The sequence below is a fragment of the Pseudorca crassidens genome, chromosome 11 (assembly GCF_039906515.1).
Source record: "Pseudorca crassidens isolate mPseCra1 chromosome 11, mPseCra1.hap1, whole genome shotgun sequence".
Classification (NCBI taxonomy): domain Eukaryota; kingdom Metazoa; phylum Chordata; class Mammalia; order Artiodactyla; family Delphinidae; genus Pseudorca; species Pseudorca crassidens.
The window spans coordinates 92,650,403-92,669,410 of record NC_090306.1 but is presented as its reverse complement, the minus strand read 5'-3'; the positions used below and the strand labels follow the sequence as shown (position 1 = coordinate 92,669,410).

Here is a 19,008-nt window from a genome sequence, read left to right as displayed (position 1 = left end):
GCACCCGTTACTTGCCGTGCTCTCTGCTGGGCACTGGGGGTGGCGATGAAAAGATGGTTCCTGTTCTCAGAGGCCTCGCGGTGCAGAGAAGGAGCCAGGTGTTTGAATTTGTATCACCCAGTGCTTCGCTGGAAGTGGTAGATTAGCTTTTCATTTGAGGTGCCCAGTTAGCAGGAGGGATGAAGATGGGCTCACAGAAGGCTTTGAGGAGGAGATGACTGACAAAGGGAGTTTGAAAGGAAGAACAGGTACTCAGGGACCTCCAAGTATCAGGGGAGTATCCCAGGGAGAAGGAACAGCCCAGACAAAGATACAGATGTGTGGAAAACGTGATGTGTTGGGGCAAATGTAGTATGTTGATCTGTTTGGTATTGTTACCCCATGTCTAAAATTAAGCCATCTCTCTACTGTGGATAAAAATGCAAGCTGACAGTTATACAGATTTATCTTCATTCATTCTTGATACGTAAGACTCCGGTCGCGGCTCGTGGGAGAGGGGGATGACTGTGCCAACACTGAGGGCTAAGGGGACCCTCTGACTTCCAGGTGGCTGTCTAGCTGTCTCTGGCTTAGCGTCCAGGTAAGTCAGTAGCCAGTGAACAAATACACCATCACTCCCTCATGCCACCAATCATCACCTAGGACTGCTGGCAGCATCTTATAGGGAAGCTACCTGTAGGGCTTCCAGGGAAGCTGTAAGGCAGGCGTGCCCCTTCCTTCTGAGTATAGACAGTTTAATGGGAGAGCTTGCAGTGTTCGCGCAGCGGGTGCCGTGGAGAAGTTCAGCAGTGCTGATCGCTCCTTTGGGTCATTTGTTCAGCTCAGCACCCTGAGCTCCTGCTATGTGTTTGGCAGGTTGGCCTTGGATAATAACTTTCTTCAGGTCTAGACTCATCTACCCAGTTCCACCTGGCTTTGCCACCCTCACCTGAAACTTGGTATACCCAGTCCCAAACCCATCATCTTCCCCCAGTGTGCCTTTCTTCTTGTAGCCCCTGTCCTGAACGAATCACCACCAGCCCAGGAACCCCAGTGTCTTCCTCTTCCTTTCCATTTCCCCCATATCTAAGATCTCTTCTCCTGAAATTCCTCTAGATTCCACTTCGCTGTTGCTCTTCCCCAGATACTAAGTCGGATTCTTGTTTCACATTCACCTAATCTCCTAAGTGAGGCATACACCTCTGTTCCCCTTAGCTGCCCACTATCCATCACCTATCCCACTCTTCATTTCGTTTATTGAACTCCTACTGCATCCCAGGCACTGAGTTCGATCGTGGGGCTCTCCATTTCAACACAACTGGCACCATCCTTTACTCCCCTGAGCTCTCGGTCGAGGGGGCATGCAGACCAGTAAACAGGCAACCACAGCCTAAGGATGGGCACAGATGCTGAGCTGACTGTGCATTAGGAAGGGCCCCTGACTTAGTCATGGGTCGTCAGGGAAGGATTCTAAAAGCAAATGATGGCAGACCTCAGAAGTGAAGGCTGGGTGAGAGAGAACCAAATGCTGAATGGGGGCTGTGGAGGCAGGGGCGGGGGGAGGAGGAGGAAGAAGGAGAGGATGAGACCGTGAGAGCAGGGATGGTGTCTTACCACCATGTCCCCAGCATCCTGCACGTCACCTGGTGAACAGTGGGTGTTTAATAAGTATTTATAGAATGAGCAAATGCAAGAGGGTTTCCTGCAGAGTAAACGGTGTGTGCGAAGGCCCAGGTGGAGAGAGAGCACAAGGGTAGGGGGAATTGAAAGAAATCTGTGTATCTAGAACTTAGAACAGGGCTGGGGAGTGATTGCAGGAGGCTGAGAGCTATGGGCCAGTCTGTTACTCCCCACACCGAGCTGATCAAATCCAGACTGTTTAAGCGGGCGTTCATTGCACTGCTCCCTATGCACTTGCATCTCTCCCCTTCTCTGCTCGAACTCCTGAGTCCCTGCTAACCCTTCCCTTCCCACCACACTCTCAGCACCCCCTGGGCTCCAGCCAGAGTCTCGTGTTATTCTCCTTGGATCAAGTCCCCTCTTCTTTGCCAAGAATAAAGTCATTTATCCTTCAGGGCACTACTTCCCCCACCTCTTACACATTCTTCTGACCCGGTCCAGATTAGCCCTTCTTTTGCTTTGCTCTCCTGGAGCCTTGTGTTCTGTTGTAGCTGTTATCACAGTCCACCTCCTGTTTATGTTTGGGTTCATATTTAACTGTCTCTAGGTAGTAAGAACTCCTCGAGGTTGGGGTGGGCGAGGTCGTTCTCATCTTTAGATTTCCAGAGGTGCTCGTTCGTGGTATTACGATGTATGCCGTTATTCTTACTAGAGCAATGATATTTCTGGTAATAGTTCTACTGGGTTGAACTTCTGGTTTGTGCCTGGCGGTCCCTCAGGAAGGCGTATCTGCTGTCTGTTGTTATCCCATCTATGTTTGTTGTTGAGATGCATCATGTATGGTACGTCTTATCTCATCTAACTGACCCAGTAGCCCGTAGAGGAGGTTTTTCACATTTTGCAGAATGAAGAAGCAGCAGTGCAGAGGTATAAGTGACATGCTCGAAGTCCTCCCCTGATAGATGCCAGATCTGGGCTTCGAACCCATTTCCGTTTGAATTGGAAGCTTTGCCCTTGTGTACTGCTGGTTTGCATTTTGGGTGCTGGCTCAGTGTAACAGCGGGTCAACTGAGGTAGAATGAATAAAGGCTTTAGAAATATTACGAGTGAGGGTGGGCTGATACTCAGTTATGGGAGCCCCAGGTGATGCCATCGTGGCTGCCTGTTTCTCTTTCGGGGAGGAACAGGCAGAAGATAGGACTTAGTGCTGTGCTGGGGGAGAGGTGCGTTACCCGCTCCGCACAGCTGGTCCAAAGACCTCATCCTTTGTCCACGTGCTTCTGCACTGATGCCGGTACATCCAGGTGGTAAAGATAAAGCATTGACCAAATTGTTACACATGCTCTACTTAAGATTTTTAGAAACACAGATGCCCTAGTAACAGGTATGGCGGTTGGTTTGCATTGAACGTCACCAGGGATTCTGCCCTCTCTGGTCCTTGGTGGCCACGTCTCTGAAATCCTGAGGTTGGATGAGACATCTTCTCTCCTCAGCTCTGACGTCCTCTCCAGTAGGTAACATGCCTGATTGTCCTTCATCACTGCTGTTAGAAACTGGCCACACGCTACCAGCTGGTAAGAGCGTGTCTCTGCGGCCTTGGTTCTCCCTCCTGACTCTCCTCTGCTCCCTGCCCACAGGCGGAACCCCCTGCATTTCCACGTCATCGCCGACTCCATCGCCGAGCAGATCCTGGCGACGCTCTTCCAGACCTGGATGGTGCCTGCCGTGCGAGTAGACTTCTACAACGCGGATGAGCTCAAGGTACCGGTGGGAAGGGAGATCAAGCAGGATGCTTTTCCTGTTTATGGTTTAGTAGACAGCAGCAAAGGCAGAAATCTCAGCTCGCAAACTGGAGACGTCCAGGGTATAACTGAGGGTGTTTGCCACTTGAATCTGATTTGATTATCTGACGCATTAAAGCAACCATTTCTTGAGCACAGAATGCGTGTTGGTCTGTGCAGTTCTGGCCACCAAGGCTTTCTGTGGAGGCTGGAGGCTACTGGCCTGGTCCATATCTAAAGAAGGCCTATGGTGGCCAATATCTAGAGAATTCTGTTACCCGGTGAGGTCAGCGCTGAGTCCAACAGGCCTGTGTTTGAATTCGTATGTTGTCATTTACTGGTCATAAGACACAAAGTAAACAGGCTATACCTTTGGATCTGTTTTTTCATGAGTAGAAATGTACTTATAACACCAACCTCATGGAGTCATTAAGGGGCTCAAATGAGAGAACATGTGTGAATGTGCTTTAAAAGACTACGTTGAATAAATATTAAGGATTATGTTGGGCCAGAGGGTTTCAACCAAGGGAGACTCATTTGCCCACGTCATTCCCTTGCTTAAAATCCTCCTGTTGGGGCTTCCCTGGTGGCGCAGTTGTTGAGGGCCCACCTGCCGATGCAGGGGACGCAGGTTCGTGCCCCGGTCTGGGAAGATCCCATGTGCCACAGAGCGGCTGGGCCCGTGAGCCATGGCCGCTGAGCCTGTGCGTCCAGAGCCTGTGCTCCACAATGGGAGAGGCCACAACAGTGAGAGGCCCGCGTACCGCAAAAAAAAAAAAAAAAAAAAAAGAATAATAAAGAAATCCTCCTGTGGTATCACGTGGTCTGCATCAGGCTTGAGGTTCACGGTCTGATTTAAAAGTCCTGCACGTTCTGGCTCTTGACTCTTCTTCCAGTCGCATCTCTGGCCATTCCTGCAAATTTGCTTATTACTCAGCTCGAAGAAACCACCTCTGGGCTCTCTGCCCTCCCTCCTGCGTTTGAGCGTTTACTTCTGCTGTTCCTTCTATCTGACACACCCTTCCAGCTACTGTCACACCTCCCACTCATCCTTTAGGACTCAGCTCCATGGCTACCCCCTCTGAGAACGTCCCACGACTCCTCCAGGGAAGAGGAGGACGTTTTCTGTTCACTTGCCCGTCGACTGCTTTAGTTTAGAACCTTCTTAACGGGACGGGGCTGGGAGCACATCTTGTTCTTTTCTGTATTTCTGGCGCATTTGTTGGTACCCTGTAATGCTTGTGGATTTAACCAATTGCTGTTATTAGTGGAACATGTCACTTTGCAGAAACCGTTGCAGCTCTGTCTCCAGTCACCTTGGGAAGGACTAAACACCTAGACATGAGGCAGATTTTAGCACATTGCTTGGTCTAAACCTCATAAAGCCATTATCTTTTCATTTCAGAGCCATAGCATTTTAAATAGATCACAAAGATGTTGGCCGGAGTTTCTCATTTTCCCATATTTCAGGCTCTGAGGTTGATCGAGATGTTCAGAATTTAGCATTTGGGGATTGTCGTGGTAATTTGTGTGCCATTCCAATCTATTCTGAGCTAAAACTGATTAACACTCTTAAAAAGGGAAAAACAAAATTTAGCAAATTGCTGCACTAATTAAGGTGAAAGCAAGCCACTCTGTCTCCCGGGGTCTGAGGGCCAACACCATGGGGAAAAGCAGCAGGAGGGGAGGGGGCCACGTCTGGCACAGCGTGCATGTTCTCTCTTAGAGCAGTCCTGTGTCTGTGCCCTGTGCAAGCCTGCACCCCCTCTGCTCTTTGAGGAAACACGAAGTAGTTGAAAACCCCAGCTTCATTTCGCATCTTGCCATTAAAGAGCAAATATCTGATTTGGGTTCTGAGCCTTGGCTTGAGCAGCTGAAAATGGGTGGAACCCTGCCAGCTGTGGGAGAAGATACTGGATTAAATCAGATCACTCACGTGAAGGCCCAGCAGTGCCTGAAATGCAGCAGGGTCTTAATCCCTCATTCCCCTTTGCAGCCATGGCAATATAGGATTAAAATGCTCTTGATTGAAGGCCCATAGGGCAGCTGGGAGGTTGAAAGGTAAGGCACGGTGGCCTGTAAGCTGCCCCCGGGAACCCCAAGGCTTCCTTAGGGTCTTGGAGGAAAGGAGGGGACTGGTGTGGGGGAAGACGAGGGCTCTGACTCCCTCATGCCCACGTGAATCCAGGTATGCATTATGTTTACACACTGGAGTTTTATCCATTTGAATTGAGGACTCCATGGCTTAAAAAATAAGAATTAAAAAACAACAACAATCTGATGTGTCCTAAAGGATATCGTCTCCAGAGTCCTGCCCTTGACCCTGCCTTCTGCTGCTGACTCTGCCATGCAATGTCCCTACCATCTGCATTTTATTTCCCCACCTCTTAAAACATCTATCACCCACAGTCCTGTATTCCGTGAGGCAGTTGTCAGAATCTGGTAAGGACAGTGAGTATGAAGGCATTTTGTAAAACATAATTTTTCCATTATTCATGAAAACAGTCATCATAATTTATACATAATTCTGCTCAACAAGTCTAAACCGTGGTGTGCCCACTCCCCCCCGCCCCCCAACCTGAGCCTCTCCTGGAACCTAACACCACCACCTACTTAGCTGCTTATCCAGAACCGAGTTTGCCTTCGATGGGTCCCTTTCTCTCTCCGAGCATCTGGCCATTTGAGGTCCTAGCTAGTCTTCGTCTCCCCCTGCTACCATCCTTGTCTAAGCCTGCATGCTCTGTCGCCAACACAACAGCAGTTTTTTGTTTTGCTTTGTTTTCCCAGAGAAGCCTTTTCCCTTCTCCTCCGCTCACGTCTCCTCACCCACATCTGTTCTCCGTCAGTAGCATGAGTCAGGCTTTCCAAAGGCAAGCCCAACCACACCTTCCCCGTGCTCTGTGTAAAACCTTCAGTGATTTCTGGATGCTACTAAGATGGAGACCACAGTCCTTAACTGAGTCGAGTTTTTCTGCACAGTCTGGCTCCTACCTCCTCCTGACTTAGTCGTCTACTGTTAGCACCATTGCTTCCCCACTGGATCTTCTAGTCTGCTCTGCTCCTTCCCTTCCGCTGGGGGCCTTTGCACAAGTCATTTCTTCTCTCTGTTGTACTCTCAGCCTGCTCTCCCCCATCGCTAATTGAGTCCACGTTCTCTTGCTTAAGCTCCATGTACACAAGGAAACCTTCCCTGCCTTCATCATCGCATAGGGGCTTCTTTGTTGTATCTTCTCAGAGGATCACATACGGTTCCTTCAGTAAACTCGCTGCGGAGTGTAAGCTTTCACGCCTTTGTGTAATGAGCTGGTAAATGTCTGTCTCCCCTAGAGTGTAGGCTCCGAAAGAGCTGGGATCCTGTCTGTTTTTCATCACCTTGTAAGCTTAACACCTGCTCAGCAAACCTAAACCGTGATGATGCCTCACCTATGAAAACATTTGCTAAATGAATGATACACAGTAAACTCAGCACTGGGTGCCTAAGAGACATGAAGCCATTAGGAAGAGGTTTCAGTTTTGTTTTGTTTTTTTTAATTGAAGTATAGTTGATTTACAATGTCATGTTAATCTCTGCTGCACAGCAAAGTGATTCAGTTATACACATAAATATACATTCTTTTTTAATAATCTTTTCCATTATGGTTTATCATAGGATATTGAATATAGTTCCCTGTGCTATACAGTAGGACCTTGTTTATCTATTCTGTATATAATAGCTTACATCTGCTCACCCCATGCTTCTACTCCATCCCTCCCCCAACCCCGTCTCCCTTGGCCGCCACCAGCCTGTTTTCTATGTCTGTGAGTCTATTTGTTTCATAGGTAGGTCCATTTATGTCATATTTTAGATTCCACATGTAAGTGATATTTGGTATTTGTCTTTCTCTTTGATTTACTTCGCTTAGTATGATAATCTCTAGTTGCACCCATGTTGCTGCAAACGGCGTTATTTCATTCTCTTTTATGGCTGAGTAGTGTTCCATTGTATATATGTACCACATCTTCTTTATCCATTCATCTGTCAGTGGACATTTAGGTTGAGGAAGGAGTTTCTTGATCATTGTCAGGATTCACCACATTCCTGAGGCCCCTTGTGGCTCAGGGCGTGGGCAGACAGCCAGGTGTTTGTCTACCAGTGGCCCTGCAGTGGCATAGAGGAGGAAGCTCCATCTGTGCCAACCCACCTTAACATCCCAAGAGCAGCTGTGGGACAGGTGGAGTGTCTTTCCATGACAGGTAAACCAGGAAGGGAACACACTGAAACACCATCCATTAGATGGCATTAGAGAAGGGATGGATGATGACATGGAATGGTGCTGTGTTCTTTACTTGCATCCGGGAAGCATGTCGGATGGTAGCGTCAGCAGACACGTAAGACGGCCTCCCCCGATAGGAATGAGAAATCACTTTGTACAGCTGTTGGAAATGGCGTTTCTCAGAAATACTCCTGTGGGCCCCTGATTCTACGTTAGCGCTGGAGAATGGAGTAATAGGGGAAAGGAAGTTATGAAGGATCAGTGCATGATTAAAAATGAGCTGTGAGGGCTTCCCTGGTGGCACAGTGGTTGAGAGTCCGCCTGCCGATGCAGGGGACACGGGTTCGTGCCCCGGTTCGGGAAGATCCCACATGCCGCGGAGCGGCTGGACCCGTGAGCCATGGCCGCTGAGCCTGCGCGTCCGGAGCCTGTGCTCCGCAACGGGAGAGGCCGCAACAGTGAGAGGCAGCGTACCGCAAAAAAAAAAAAAAAAAAAATGAGCTGTGAGAAATTCGCGCTGGACTGGTGTGCTTCTCTCTGTAATGACCAGTTAGTGCGGATTTGCAAACGGTGATGGCTCAGCCTGCTCGTCCCTGTGGCCTGTGAAACGCTCACTGGTCTTTCTGATGTTTATGTGGCCCATTCATTTCCAGCTTCCGAGGCCCCAGATCAACAGGCTCCCGGCCCTGGGTGCCCCAAACTCTACCCAGGACGTGCAGCTCCTGTCACCAGGGGAGGGGAGCAGCAGGACAGGGACGATGACTTCTTTCCATGTGGAGCTTTGCAGGTGGCGGCATGCTCTCACTCACTTCTCAGGACCACCCTGTGGGCTGGAGAGAGGAGTTTCGTTACCTCCATCTCCCAGGCAGTTTATAAATTGAAGCTCGGAGTTGAAGGATGTTTGCCTAAGATCAGGCAGCTCATAAATGCCAAGGCAGCTATTTGATTTTTCCCTTTCCAAATGAAATGATATGAGATGCATGATTGTGTAATTCAGTAGACACGGAGGTGGGATGGATCTGAAGGAAAGGAGGGGGACGTGGGTTGCAGCCACTGGCTGAAGCTGCCACTGTTGAATTGCACTTGAACTCAAGATTCCTGTTTTCAGTGACTCTGGACCCCATAGGCTGTGGTGTAACCTGTGCTGTACATGGAACGCTTTCTTTTTTATGTTTACATGGTTCTCTCATGGAACGCTCACAATAACTCTGTGGATCGGTCCTATTATGATCCCCATTATACAGATAAGGAAACTGAGGCTTAGGGAGGTTAAATAAGCCCAAATCACATGCATAGCTAGTATGTGGTAGAGCTGGAATTAAAACCCAGAGCTGACTCCATAATCCATGTTCTTTCTCTTGTGTTCTGGTTCCTTCTCTGTGGCCTGTTTTTAAGCTAAGATGCTATAATTGTGTCTAGACAAGGGTCCTCTGAGCTCTCGGTGGTGTTCTTTTTCTGGTTGTTCCTGAAGAATAAATGCGTTAAGCATGACCCCTCCATTTAAAGGCCTGCAGCGAGTGGCCTTCCTGCTGGGGACCAAAGTATTTCTCACTAATGATGCCGCTGAGGGCTGGGACAGCCCCATCACTGCCATCCAAGGATCATTTTCTAAACTCAACAGTCACCACTCTGGACAGTTTGCCTTAAATCAGCGAGATATTTGCCAGTGTTCAGACGAGGCCCTGCATGCCCAGCAGCCTTTGATCTTGCTCCTAGTTGGCCCGGGAAGTCACCCCCAGGCCACCACTGGGGTGAGGATGATCCCGAGCTCATGAAGGGAAGTGGCTGGCGCCGGGGCTGTTTCATGATTCCCCTGTCGAGCTGGGAGCCCTCATTTATCTCCTTTTCTCTTAGACCTGATGCCCGCTCATTACCGGCATCAGAAAGATTATGAAGTGGGATTCAGGGCTGTGGTCACAGAAAACATTGATGGCTGACTCTAAAAGTTGCCGTCCTACTCACACTCAGTTGCCTTTGTGCTGGTCCCTATGGAGTATTGTAGAGGTTCTGTTAGATAACTGCCGTCTTTCAGCACCTGCTGTCCTTTGGGAGACAGACTTCTATTGTTCCTCTCACTGGGGGATGGAGACACGACTGCCCGCCCCATCTGTTTCCTCGGAAGATATGCCTCCTGAGTGATGGGCATTTTCAGTTGGGCGGGATTGATAATGACATGAACTCATAGGGTCTCAGGGTTAAAAAGAAACCCAATACTCATAGCTAGTTTTTGACAAATGAGGCCCAGTGGGGGTTAAGCAAGTTGCCCCAAATCTCACATATGACTCTTCTCCAAACTGGATCTGGATTTTATGATCCAGGCCTGGAGTATAGTTCAAAGGGACCACACGCTTGGCGGTGGCCGAGCTTCCATTGCAGTGACCAGATACCCGCATGGGCTGGAGCAGTTCCAATTAGACTTGACCTGCAGAGGAGAGACAGAAGGTCTGGGACATGTGTCTCTCATAGAGGGTAGGATCTGCTCGGAGATGCCCTGCAGAAGAAAGGAATGAAGCCAGGTGGCCTTTAGAATTGCCTTGTCCAGTTTCACCAGTAATATGGTAATGATGAGAGTAACACAGAGAACTTAATCATCTTTCCATGGTGGTAGCTCTAGCTCCCCTTTATTGGTAAAACTGAGGTCTTGTAATGGAAAGGCACATAGTAGGCCCTCAACAGATTCTATTTCCTTCCCTTCCTCTTTGGTATATTTGCAGATGGCTGTGATTAACCTGTTCAATCTTCTCTTTTCCAAACCTACCACGTCAACACACACCTTCTCTTCCTCTACAGCAAAGGAACAAACGACGGCTGACCGCTCATCAGAGGGCACATGTTTTAGGTTGTTTTTCTAGAATAGTTTATGGATTTAGGCTCTAGTTCTTTCTCTCCTTGTGGGTCAAACATTATACAGGAGGGCTGGCTGAGGTTACATATTATGTCCAGGTCTGGAAAAGTTGGCATTTTCCCATTTTCTTTACTGCTTTACTGGTTCCTGGATTATCTGCATGGTTGTTGAATGGGAGAGCTGGTTCTGTAAGGACTGCAATGCACCTCGGGCCTTCGTGTTAGGCTTTTCTCTCCGATAATGAGCGCGAGATCACAGAACAGAGGTGGATCAGTGAAATGCATAACGTACTTTTCTGTATTCAGAAGACTGATCTTTGGCTTTTAAATATCAGACATGGAACATTGTAGACAACTAACAGAAATTGTAATCTGTGTTAGAAAAGAATCTTTCTGTGTCAGTTGTACAATTCACTTTGTACACAGGCAAATGTCTCTTTATGTAATGGAGTGTCCTAATGAATGGGCTCTGTCCCCTTTTGAAAATCACAGAATCTTAATTAGGAAGGAACTTGGCATTCATCTGGCATAACCTTCCACTTTCTTCTATAATATTCTATGTAAATGGTCATTAATCTTCTGCTTTTGAGTGCTTCCAGAGATAAGAGATCATTACCTCCCAAAGGACCTTGTTCCATATTTAGAAACTCGATTAGAAATGTTCACCTTGTGCTGTACTGAAATCTTCATCTTTTTAATCCCCCTCCTGCCCCCATTGGTCCTGAGCATTAAGAAAGACTGAATGTGAGTGTGTATATCATTGTCTGGTCACTTGTCTGCCTTCCATACTAGACTGTGAGAACCGAGAGGGCAAGGCCTGTCACTTTTTTCTTTAAGCCCAATGTTTAGGATACAACCTGGCCAGTGATGGCTCCCAGAAAATGCATGAGCTCTGTTTGGGGTCTGCAGAGTAGGTCAGCCAGGTGTTTGAGGACCTAGCATATCTACTAAGTCGTCTCCTCATCATCCCCGTGCCTTCAACTATAATCCGAATGGCAGTGCTGGGAGCCTAGTTGACACTTAAATTTATCCTCTGACGCGTTAACCTGATAAGTGGTTTCTGAGTTTTTACCTTCCTTGAATGGGCTCACTTTTTTCTCTATCTCTTATGTCTACCATTCTCTATGGTTCTTCAGAATATAACAGTTGTTCCAGATCTGTGTATGTGACATGCCCCTCCTGGAGCTCAGACTTAAACTCATTTAAAGCAATTTAGTGTCCCCTGAGCCACCTTTTCCTCATCTTGAGCATTGATCCCTTTCCACTTGCATTGCTGTGGTCTTCTCGTCCGTTCTCCTTGATAAAGAAGGAAATGCTTTCCTGAACCTGATTTCATTGTGTCTTTTCAAGAATCCCATGCTATAGAAACAGCAAATGTTTTCTTTGGTTAAGAAGGAACTTACCAAAGGTATCAGCAGAATGCTGCTAATCAGAGGTCTAAGTGATGCTGAAATCTCGTTCTCTTGGACTTCAGTGCAGTGTTATTCTCTGGTACCACAGGTCTTATTTGTACAGAATTTGAGTTGAATAACTTCAGTGATTCAAGAGAGTAGGTATAATGATGGGTTTTGGAGTATGAGTTGGACGCCCCCCACCAAAAAAAAGAGAGAGAAAAAGAGAGACCAGAGGTATTTGATGGACAGTGAGAAAGTAGTGGGCAAAGTCAGCTGGAGATTATGGTGAGGTTAGAAAATCTCCACAGTGAGAGCAGGAGTTTTTATCCAAATGTTTTGAAAGGATAAAAGGCTGGGTTTGGGGAGTGAAATGTTAGAGCTTCTAAAATGTGTTTCAGAGGAGGTACATTTTGACACGTTACCCTGGGCTGGAGTGGCTGAGCTGGTGAGAAGCTAATGAAAATTAAGGGCTGCAGGCGCTTCAGAGTCAAGGTGTTGGATGGTCCCTCCAGAGTCTGATGAAATACAAAAAAAATTGTCACAAGCTAAAAAGAATCCTATGCATGTAGATCAAAAGGGGCCCTTACAATCCAGGTAAAATCAGTGGTAAGTTGCCCACATCAGGCTATATACCCTAGAAAAAAGTTTTTTATTTATTTTATTGAAGTATAGTTGATTTAGAATGTTGTGTTAATTTCTACTGTATAACAAAGTGCTTCAGTTATATATATGTGTATATATATTCTTTTTCATATTCTTTTCCATTATGATTTATCATAGGATATTGAATATATCAATAGTTCCCTGTGCTATACAGTAGGACCTTGTTGTTTATCCATTCTCTATATAATAGTTTGCATCTGCTAATCCCAAACTCTGAATCCATCCCTCCCCCATGCCCCATCCCTGTTGGCAACCACAGATCTGTTGTCTTTGTCTGTGAGTCTCTTTTTATGTCATAGGTAAGTTCATTTGTGTCATATTTTAGATTCCGCATATAAGTGATATCATATGATATTTGTTCTTTTCTCTCTTACTTCACTTGGTATGATAATCTCTAGGTCCATCCATGTTGCTGCAAATGGCATTATTTTGTTCTTTTTTTATGGCTGAATAGTATTCCATTGTATATATGTACCACATCTTCTTTATCCATTCATCTGTTGATGGACATTTAGGTTGTCTCCATGTCTCGGCTATTGTAAATAGTGCTGCAGTGAACACTGGGGTACATGTATGTTTTCAGGTTTTAGTTTTGTCCAGATATATGCCCAGGAATGACATTGCAGGATTACATGGCAAGTCTATTTTTAGTTTTTTGAGAAACCTCCATACTGTTTTCCGTAGTGGCTGCACCAATTTCCATTCCCACCAACAGTGTAGGAGGGTTCCCTTTTCTCCACACCCTCTCCAGCATTTGTTATTTGTAGACTTTTTAACGATGGCCATTCTGACAGGTGTGAGGTGGTACCTCATTAGAGTTTTGATTTGCATTTCTCTAATAATTAGGAACATCGAGCATCTTTTCTTGTGCCTGTTGGCCATCTGTATGTTTTCTTTGCAGAAATGTCTATTTAGGTTTTCTGCTCATTTTTTGATTGGGTTGTTTGTTTTTTGGTTGCTGAGTTGCATGACTGTTTGTAATGTTTGGAAATAAAGCCCTTGTCAATCACATCATTTGCAAATATTTTCTCCCAGTCTATTAGAAAAATATTTAAATTATAAAGAACAAAAAAATTCTTCCTTTAAGAATAGCTCTCATTAATAAGAGTTGATTATGTATGAACTTAATAGCTTCACATGCATAATCTTATTTTATCCCCCCAATAAGCCTTGAGGTGAGTATAATTATTTTCACCCATTTCCAGATGAGGAAATAGAGGCTTATAAAAGAGACTTGTTGAAATTACTCAGTACTGTGGAACTAAACTGTGAATCCAAGTCGTCTGACTCTTGTGTAATGCCATCCAATAGAACTGTAATGATGAATCATGCGTAATTAAAAAATTTCTAGTAGCCATATTTGCAAAAGCAAAGTGAAACAAGTGAAGTGAATTTTAATAATACATTTTATTTAATCCTGTATATCTAAAATATATTGATCAATATTTTAAAAATTACTGATGAGATATCTTGCACACTTTTTTTTCCACACTAAGTCTTTGAAGTCCAGCGTATGTCTTATGCGTCCCACCTTGGACAGCTGCATTTCACGGGCTCAACAACCACGTACGGTTGGTGACTGTGGACTAGGGGTAGAGCGTCATCTCTAAGGCAACCTTATAATGCAAGGGTAAGAGGTGGAGGGAACCATTCTGTGTTTGAAGAATAAAAATTCTCACTCTAATAATAAAGTGCTAATAAAGCACTTTATTATGTGCTAATAAAGTGTCTACAGAGTTTTGAGCAAGACAGAGACCTGAGAATACCAGCCAAGTTCTCTCATGTATAAAGGCAACAGGAAAAAAACACAAAAGATGTGTTATGCAAGTACTCACACAATATGCACCAGTGTATTATACTTCTTGAAGAAAGAATCATCAGTTACTTGCCAGCCAACCAAAAAAGTAATCAAAATGAATATTCACAAATGGAAGAGGTCTTGTTCTAAAGGGGCAGGCAGTATGTACTGGAAGAAGTTACACATGGAATGATCTGTAAATAATTGTTTGAAGTCAGTTGCAAAGCTGAATGCAGATGCCAGAAGTTGCTCTTACAAGCATACAAATAACCAGATGATCACAGACATTTTGAAACAGCCTCAGAAGTGTGTTGGATTTAAAAGCTGCTAAATTTCTGCTGTTTTGTGGGGTAACTCAGATGGTATTTTTTTTTAGCCCTTCATTCTGATCATCAGGGAAAAAAAGATGTTTCTGGAAAGTTCAAAGGTGACCGCTGGTAAAGTTATAAATAGATTTAAAACTAAGTTGTTAGAGATGATTATTGAAGATGAAAGAAACTCTACATAAGATAGGTAGGAAGCAAAGACAATGAGAAAAATATTGGATGTCCATATGGGGAAAAATGAATTTTGACCTTCACTATATACCATATGCAAAAATTAACTTGAATCTCACCCCTCAATGTAAGAGCTACAAATACAGAACAGTAGAAGGAAGCAGAGGAGAAAATCGTAGTGACTTCAGGTTAGTCAAAGGTTTCTTCACTAGGATACGAAAACCACAAACTAAGAAAAGATACTGATAAATCGGACTTTATCTAAACTGATAGTTTTTGTTCTTCCAAAGACATTAATAAAATGACAAGCTACAGACTGGAAGAAAATACTTGCAGAGCAGATGTCTGACAAAAGTTTTATATCTGGAATATAGAGAGAGAACTCTTAAACAATAACAAGAAGACCAATGACTCAGTTTGAACATGGGCAACATATTGTAAGGGACACATTGCCAGAGAAGACAGGGATAGCCAGTAAATCCCTGTAGAATGCTCAGCGTTGTTAGTCATCAGGGAAATGCAAATTAAGATCATCATGGGATACTACTTCACACTCACTACCATGGCTAAGATTAAAAAGACTTACAGTAAAAAGTGTTGGTGAGAATGTGGAACAGCCAGGACTCTCATACGTGGTTGGTGGAAGTATAAAATGGTTCAACCACTTTGGAAAACAGTTTGTTAGTTTCTTAAGAAGTTAAACACGTACTCACAATATGGCTCAACGATTCCACTCCTGGGTGTTCATCCAAGAGAAAGAAAAATGTACATGCACACGAAAATTTGTGTGTGAATATACATAGCTTTATTCATAGAACTTGAGTGTCCGTCAGTTGTAGAAAACAACGGTAGTATATCCATTCAATGGAATGTTATTCAGCAATGAAACGTATGACACATGTAACAGTATGAATGAATCTCAAGAGTGGTATGCTCAGTGACAAAAGCCAGACAGAAAGACTGCATGTTACATCATTTCATTTACATGAAATTCTTGAAAGCAGATCAGAAGTTACTAGGGGCCAAATGGCAGTGTGGTGGGGATTTCCTTCAAAGGGGCAAGAGGAAACTTTTGGGGCTGATGCAGTTGTTCCATGAAGTGATTGCTGTAGCAGTTGCAGACTATACTTTTGTTGAATTGTACATTTAAAAGGGCTGATTGTAGGGACTTCCCTGGCGGTCCAGTGGTTAAGACTCCACGCTTCCACCGCAGGGGGTGATGGTTCGATCTCTGGTTGGGGAACTAAGATCCCACATGCCGGGCGAAATGGCCAAAAAATAAAAATAAGTTAAAAAAAATAAAAATAAAAGGGCTGATTGTAATGTGTTTAAATTTTTTCTCAAAGCTGAAAAATAATGCATAAAATACTATTCCAGATGCAAAACCAGAATCATTTCTTTTAATAAATATAAATGCTTTAAACTCTTCTATTGTTGGACAAAACTGATGCTTGATTAAATAATGCTGTCTTAACTGTGTGCTTACTATCTTTAAGAAACACACCTAAAATAAATTATAAAGTTTAAAAATAAAATTTATAGTGTGTCTCAGACTTACAAAGACAAATACAGTAAAGATACGTTAATTGCAGATGAACACAAATATAATTAAACACATTTAATTAGATAAAATTAATAATTTTGAATTGATGAGTGTGATATCCATAAGAGGATGTACTAGCCAAGCTATTTTCCAAGTAGAAATCTTCCAAATATATAAAGCAAAAACTGATGGAAATATGGGGTATATTGGGAGAGTTTCAGCCACTAAAAACGCAAATTGTATTGTTAATGACAAAGATAGTTTTAAAACTGTAATCAATATCAATAGATATCAAATTTCATATCCATCAAATGGAATAAAAATGATTTTTCAAATGGAATAAAAATGGATTTTCAAGTGTTCATGAAAAAATTACGTAAATTGAGGGCCAGAGAAAACCTCATTAAAATTCAAATCATAAAAATTATATAGGCCCCATTTTTGACCACAGTGTAGGAAAACTACATGTTAGAAACAGACTTTTAAGCCTATTCTCTATGTCTGTGAGTCTGTTTCTGTTTTTTTTGTGGTTTTTTTGTGTGTGTGTGTGGTACGCGGGCCTCTCACTGCCGCGGCCTCTTTCGTCGCGGAGCACAGGCTCCGGACGCGCAGGCCCATCAGCCATGGCTCATGGGCCCGGCCGCTCCGCGGCATGTGGGATCCTCCCAGACCGGGGCACGAACCCGCATCCCCTGCATCGGCAGGCGGACCCCCAGCCACTGCGCCACCAGGGAAGCCCTGTTTCTGTTTTGTAGATCGGTTCATTTGTGCCAAGGGAGGGGGAGTTGGAGGAGGGAAGGACTAGGAGTTTGGGTTGAGCAGATGTAAACTATTATATATAAAATGGATAAACAACAAGGTCCTACTGTAGAGCACAGGGAACTATATTCAATATCCTGTGATAAACCATAATGGAAAAGAATATTAAAAAAAAGTATGTATATGTATAACTGAGTCACTTTGCTGTACAGCAGAGATTGGCATAGCATTGTAAATCAACTATACTTCAATTAAAAAAATTTTGAAAAAAAAGAAACAAACTTTTAAATGGGTGGTTCAAGATACTTGGAAATTAGCAGAGGGTGAAGAATTTTTCTAAATGCTTATTTAATCCAAAAGGAAATAAAAACTAAAATCACAGCCTGCTCTGAAAATAGCAAACGAAGAACATTTCACTGTAAAGTTTATGGCATGTGCCCAGAGCTGTCACTGGAGATGTTTTAATAGCCTTTAGTGCTTTCACTACTCAAAAACAAAGATGACGATAAATGAATCTCACATTCCACTTGGTAATTTAGACAAGAACAGTGGTGTGGACCTGAGGAAAGCAGAAGGGAAGTTAACAGCAGAAGTCCATGAAGTAAGAAAAACAGAAAACTAAAATTTTGAAAGCTGGTTCTGTATATAAGAAAATGGCAAACAACTGGCAAATCTAATAATGAACAATAGAGAAAATATTAATAAGCTAAAGAGTAAAGATAGTATGCAACAATACACATAGAAAATGATAATAGCAATAATAGCCAACATTTATTTGGTATTTATCACATACCAGATACAGTTGTAAGCATTTAATGTGGATTATCTCATTTAATTCTCACAATGACCCTTTAACACTAGTGCTATCATGATCCCATTTTGCAGATGTGGAACCTGAGACTAGAGACAATTTGGCCAGGACATTTGGGTTAGAAAGGGGTGGAAACAGGAAAGAAGCCCTTCAGCTGGTTGTGGGTCTGGGTTTTAACCCCACACGTAACACTGTAAAATCCCATGCTGATTTGTGAAATCAGTGAGGTGTAAACCTGTGTTTGCCTGAAATAATGTTTGCATTTATTGCTGCCAACCGCCTGAGGCACTGTCAGTCCTAATTACTTTGAATTCAATTCTCTGAGGTTTGTCAGATCTAACAGGTAGCCTGAGTTGAGAGCACACACATTGGATGGTACAGCGTCAAGGGATTGTACTAGTTCTCAAGATTCCCGCCCCCCATAACCAGCCACAGTTAGTCATCAAGCTAAACACCAGTGTGTTTCCTGGCTTTTCTCTTCTGGATGGTTGAGTTTATTTCTCGATTACCTTTATTCAGAGACTAAAGAATTTGGGGTCCTAATTTTGTTCAGATGTCTTCTCTCTGACTCCTTATTAAGCCAGACCACCATCCCTATCTTCTCTCTACTGTACTCCACCCATGGTAATGAAAGCAGAAGTTCAAGGGCTGCTTCCTTCAGGGCAATGCTTGGGTTCAGGAATTACTTATAGTCTAATTTTCCAACTTTTATTTCCTTTTAATGTTTGTAGATTTGCTTTCATGCCAACTTATGTTTTATTCATATAATATAAACTATAAATATAATTATATGTATTAAATACATAATTATATGCATAGGTATTATATATTTATAATATATATGTTAATATATACTGTATATATAAGGTCTATATAATATGCATATATTGTGTAAAATATATACGTAAATATATATATGTTTGTGTATTAAATTGTATACATATCTCCCATTGAAAGGGGTTTTGGGTTACCTAGTTCGCCATGTTACCTGAAATGTCTTCCCTCCCCATCTGTCATTTAGAGCTCAGGTTAATCTCAAGGACACTGTTCTTGGCCCACCATTCTA

At 43.8% G+C, this 19,008-nt stretch overlaps 1 protein-coding gene across 1 annotated transcript in view; it reads left to right on the top strand.

Annotated features, from left to right (window-relative positions):
- The window catches only part of LARGE1 (LARGE xylosyl- and glucuronyltransferase 1), a 590,958-nt gene that overhangs the window by 307,690 nt on the left and 264,260 nt on the right, over positions 1 to 19,008 (top strand). The window contains exon 5 of the mRNA XM_067697877.1: positions 3,237 to 3,360. Coding sequence (XP_067553978.1) covers positions 3,237 to 3,360 — 124 coding nt within the window. The remainder of the gene's footprint in view (positions 1 to 3,236; positions 3,361 to 19,008) is intronic.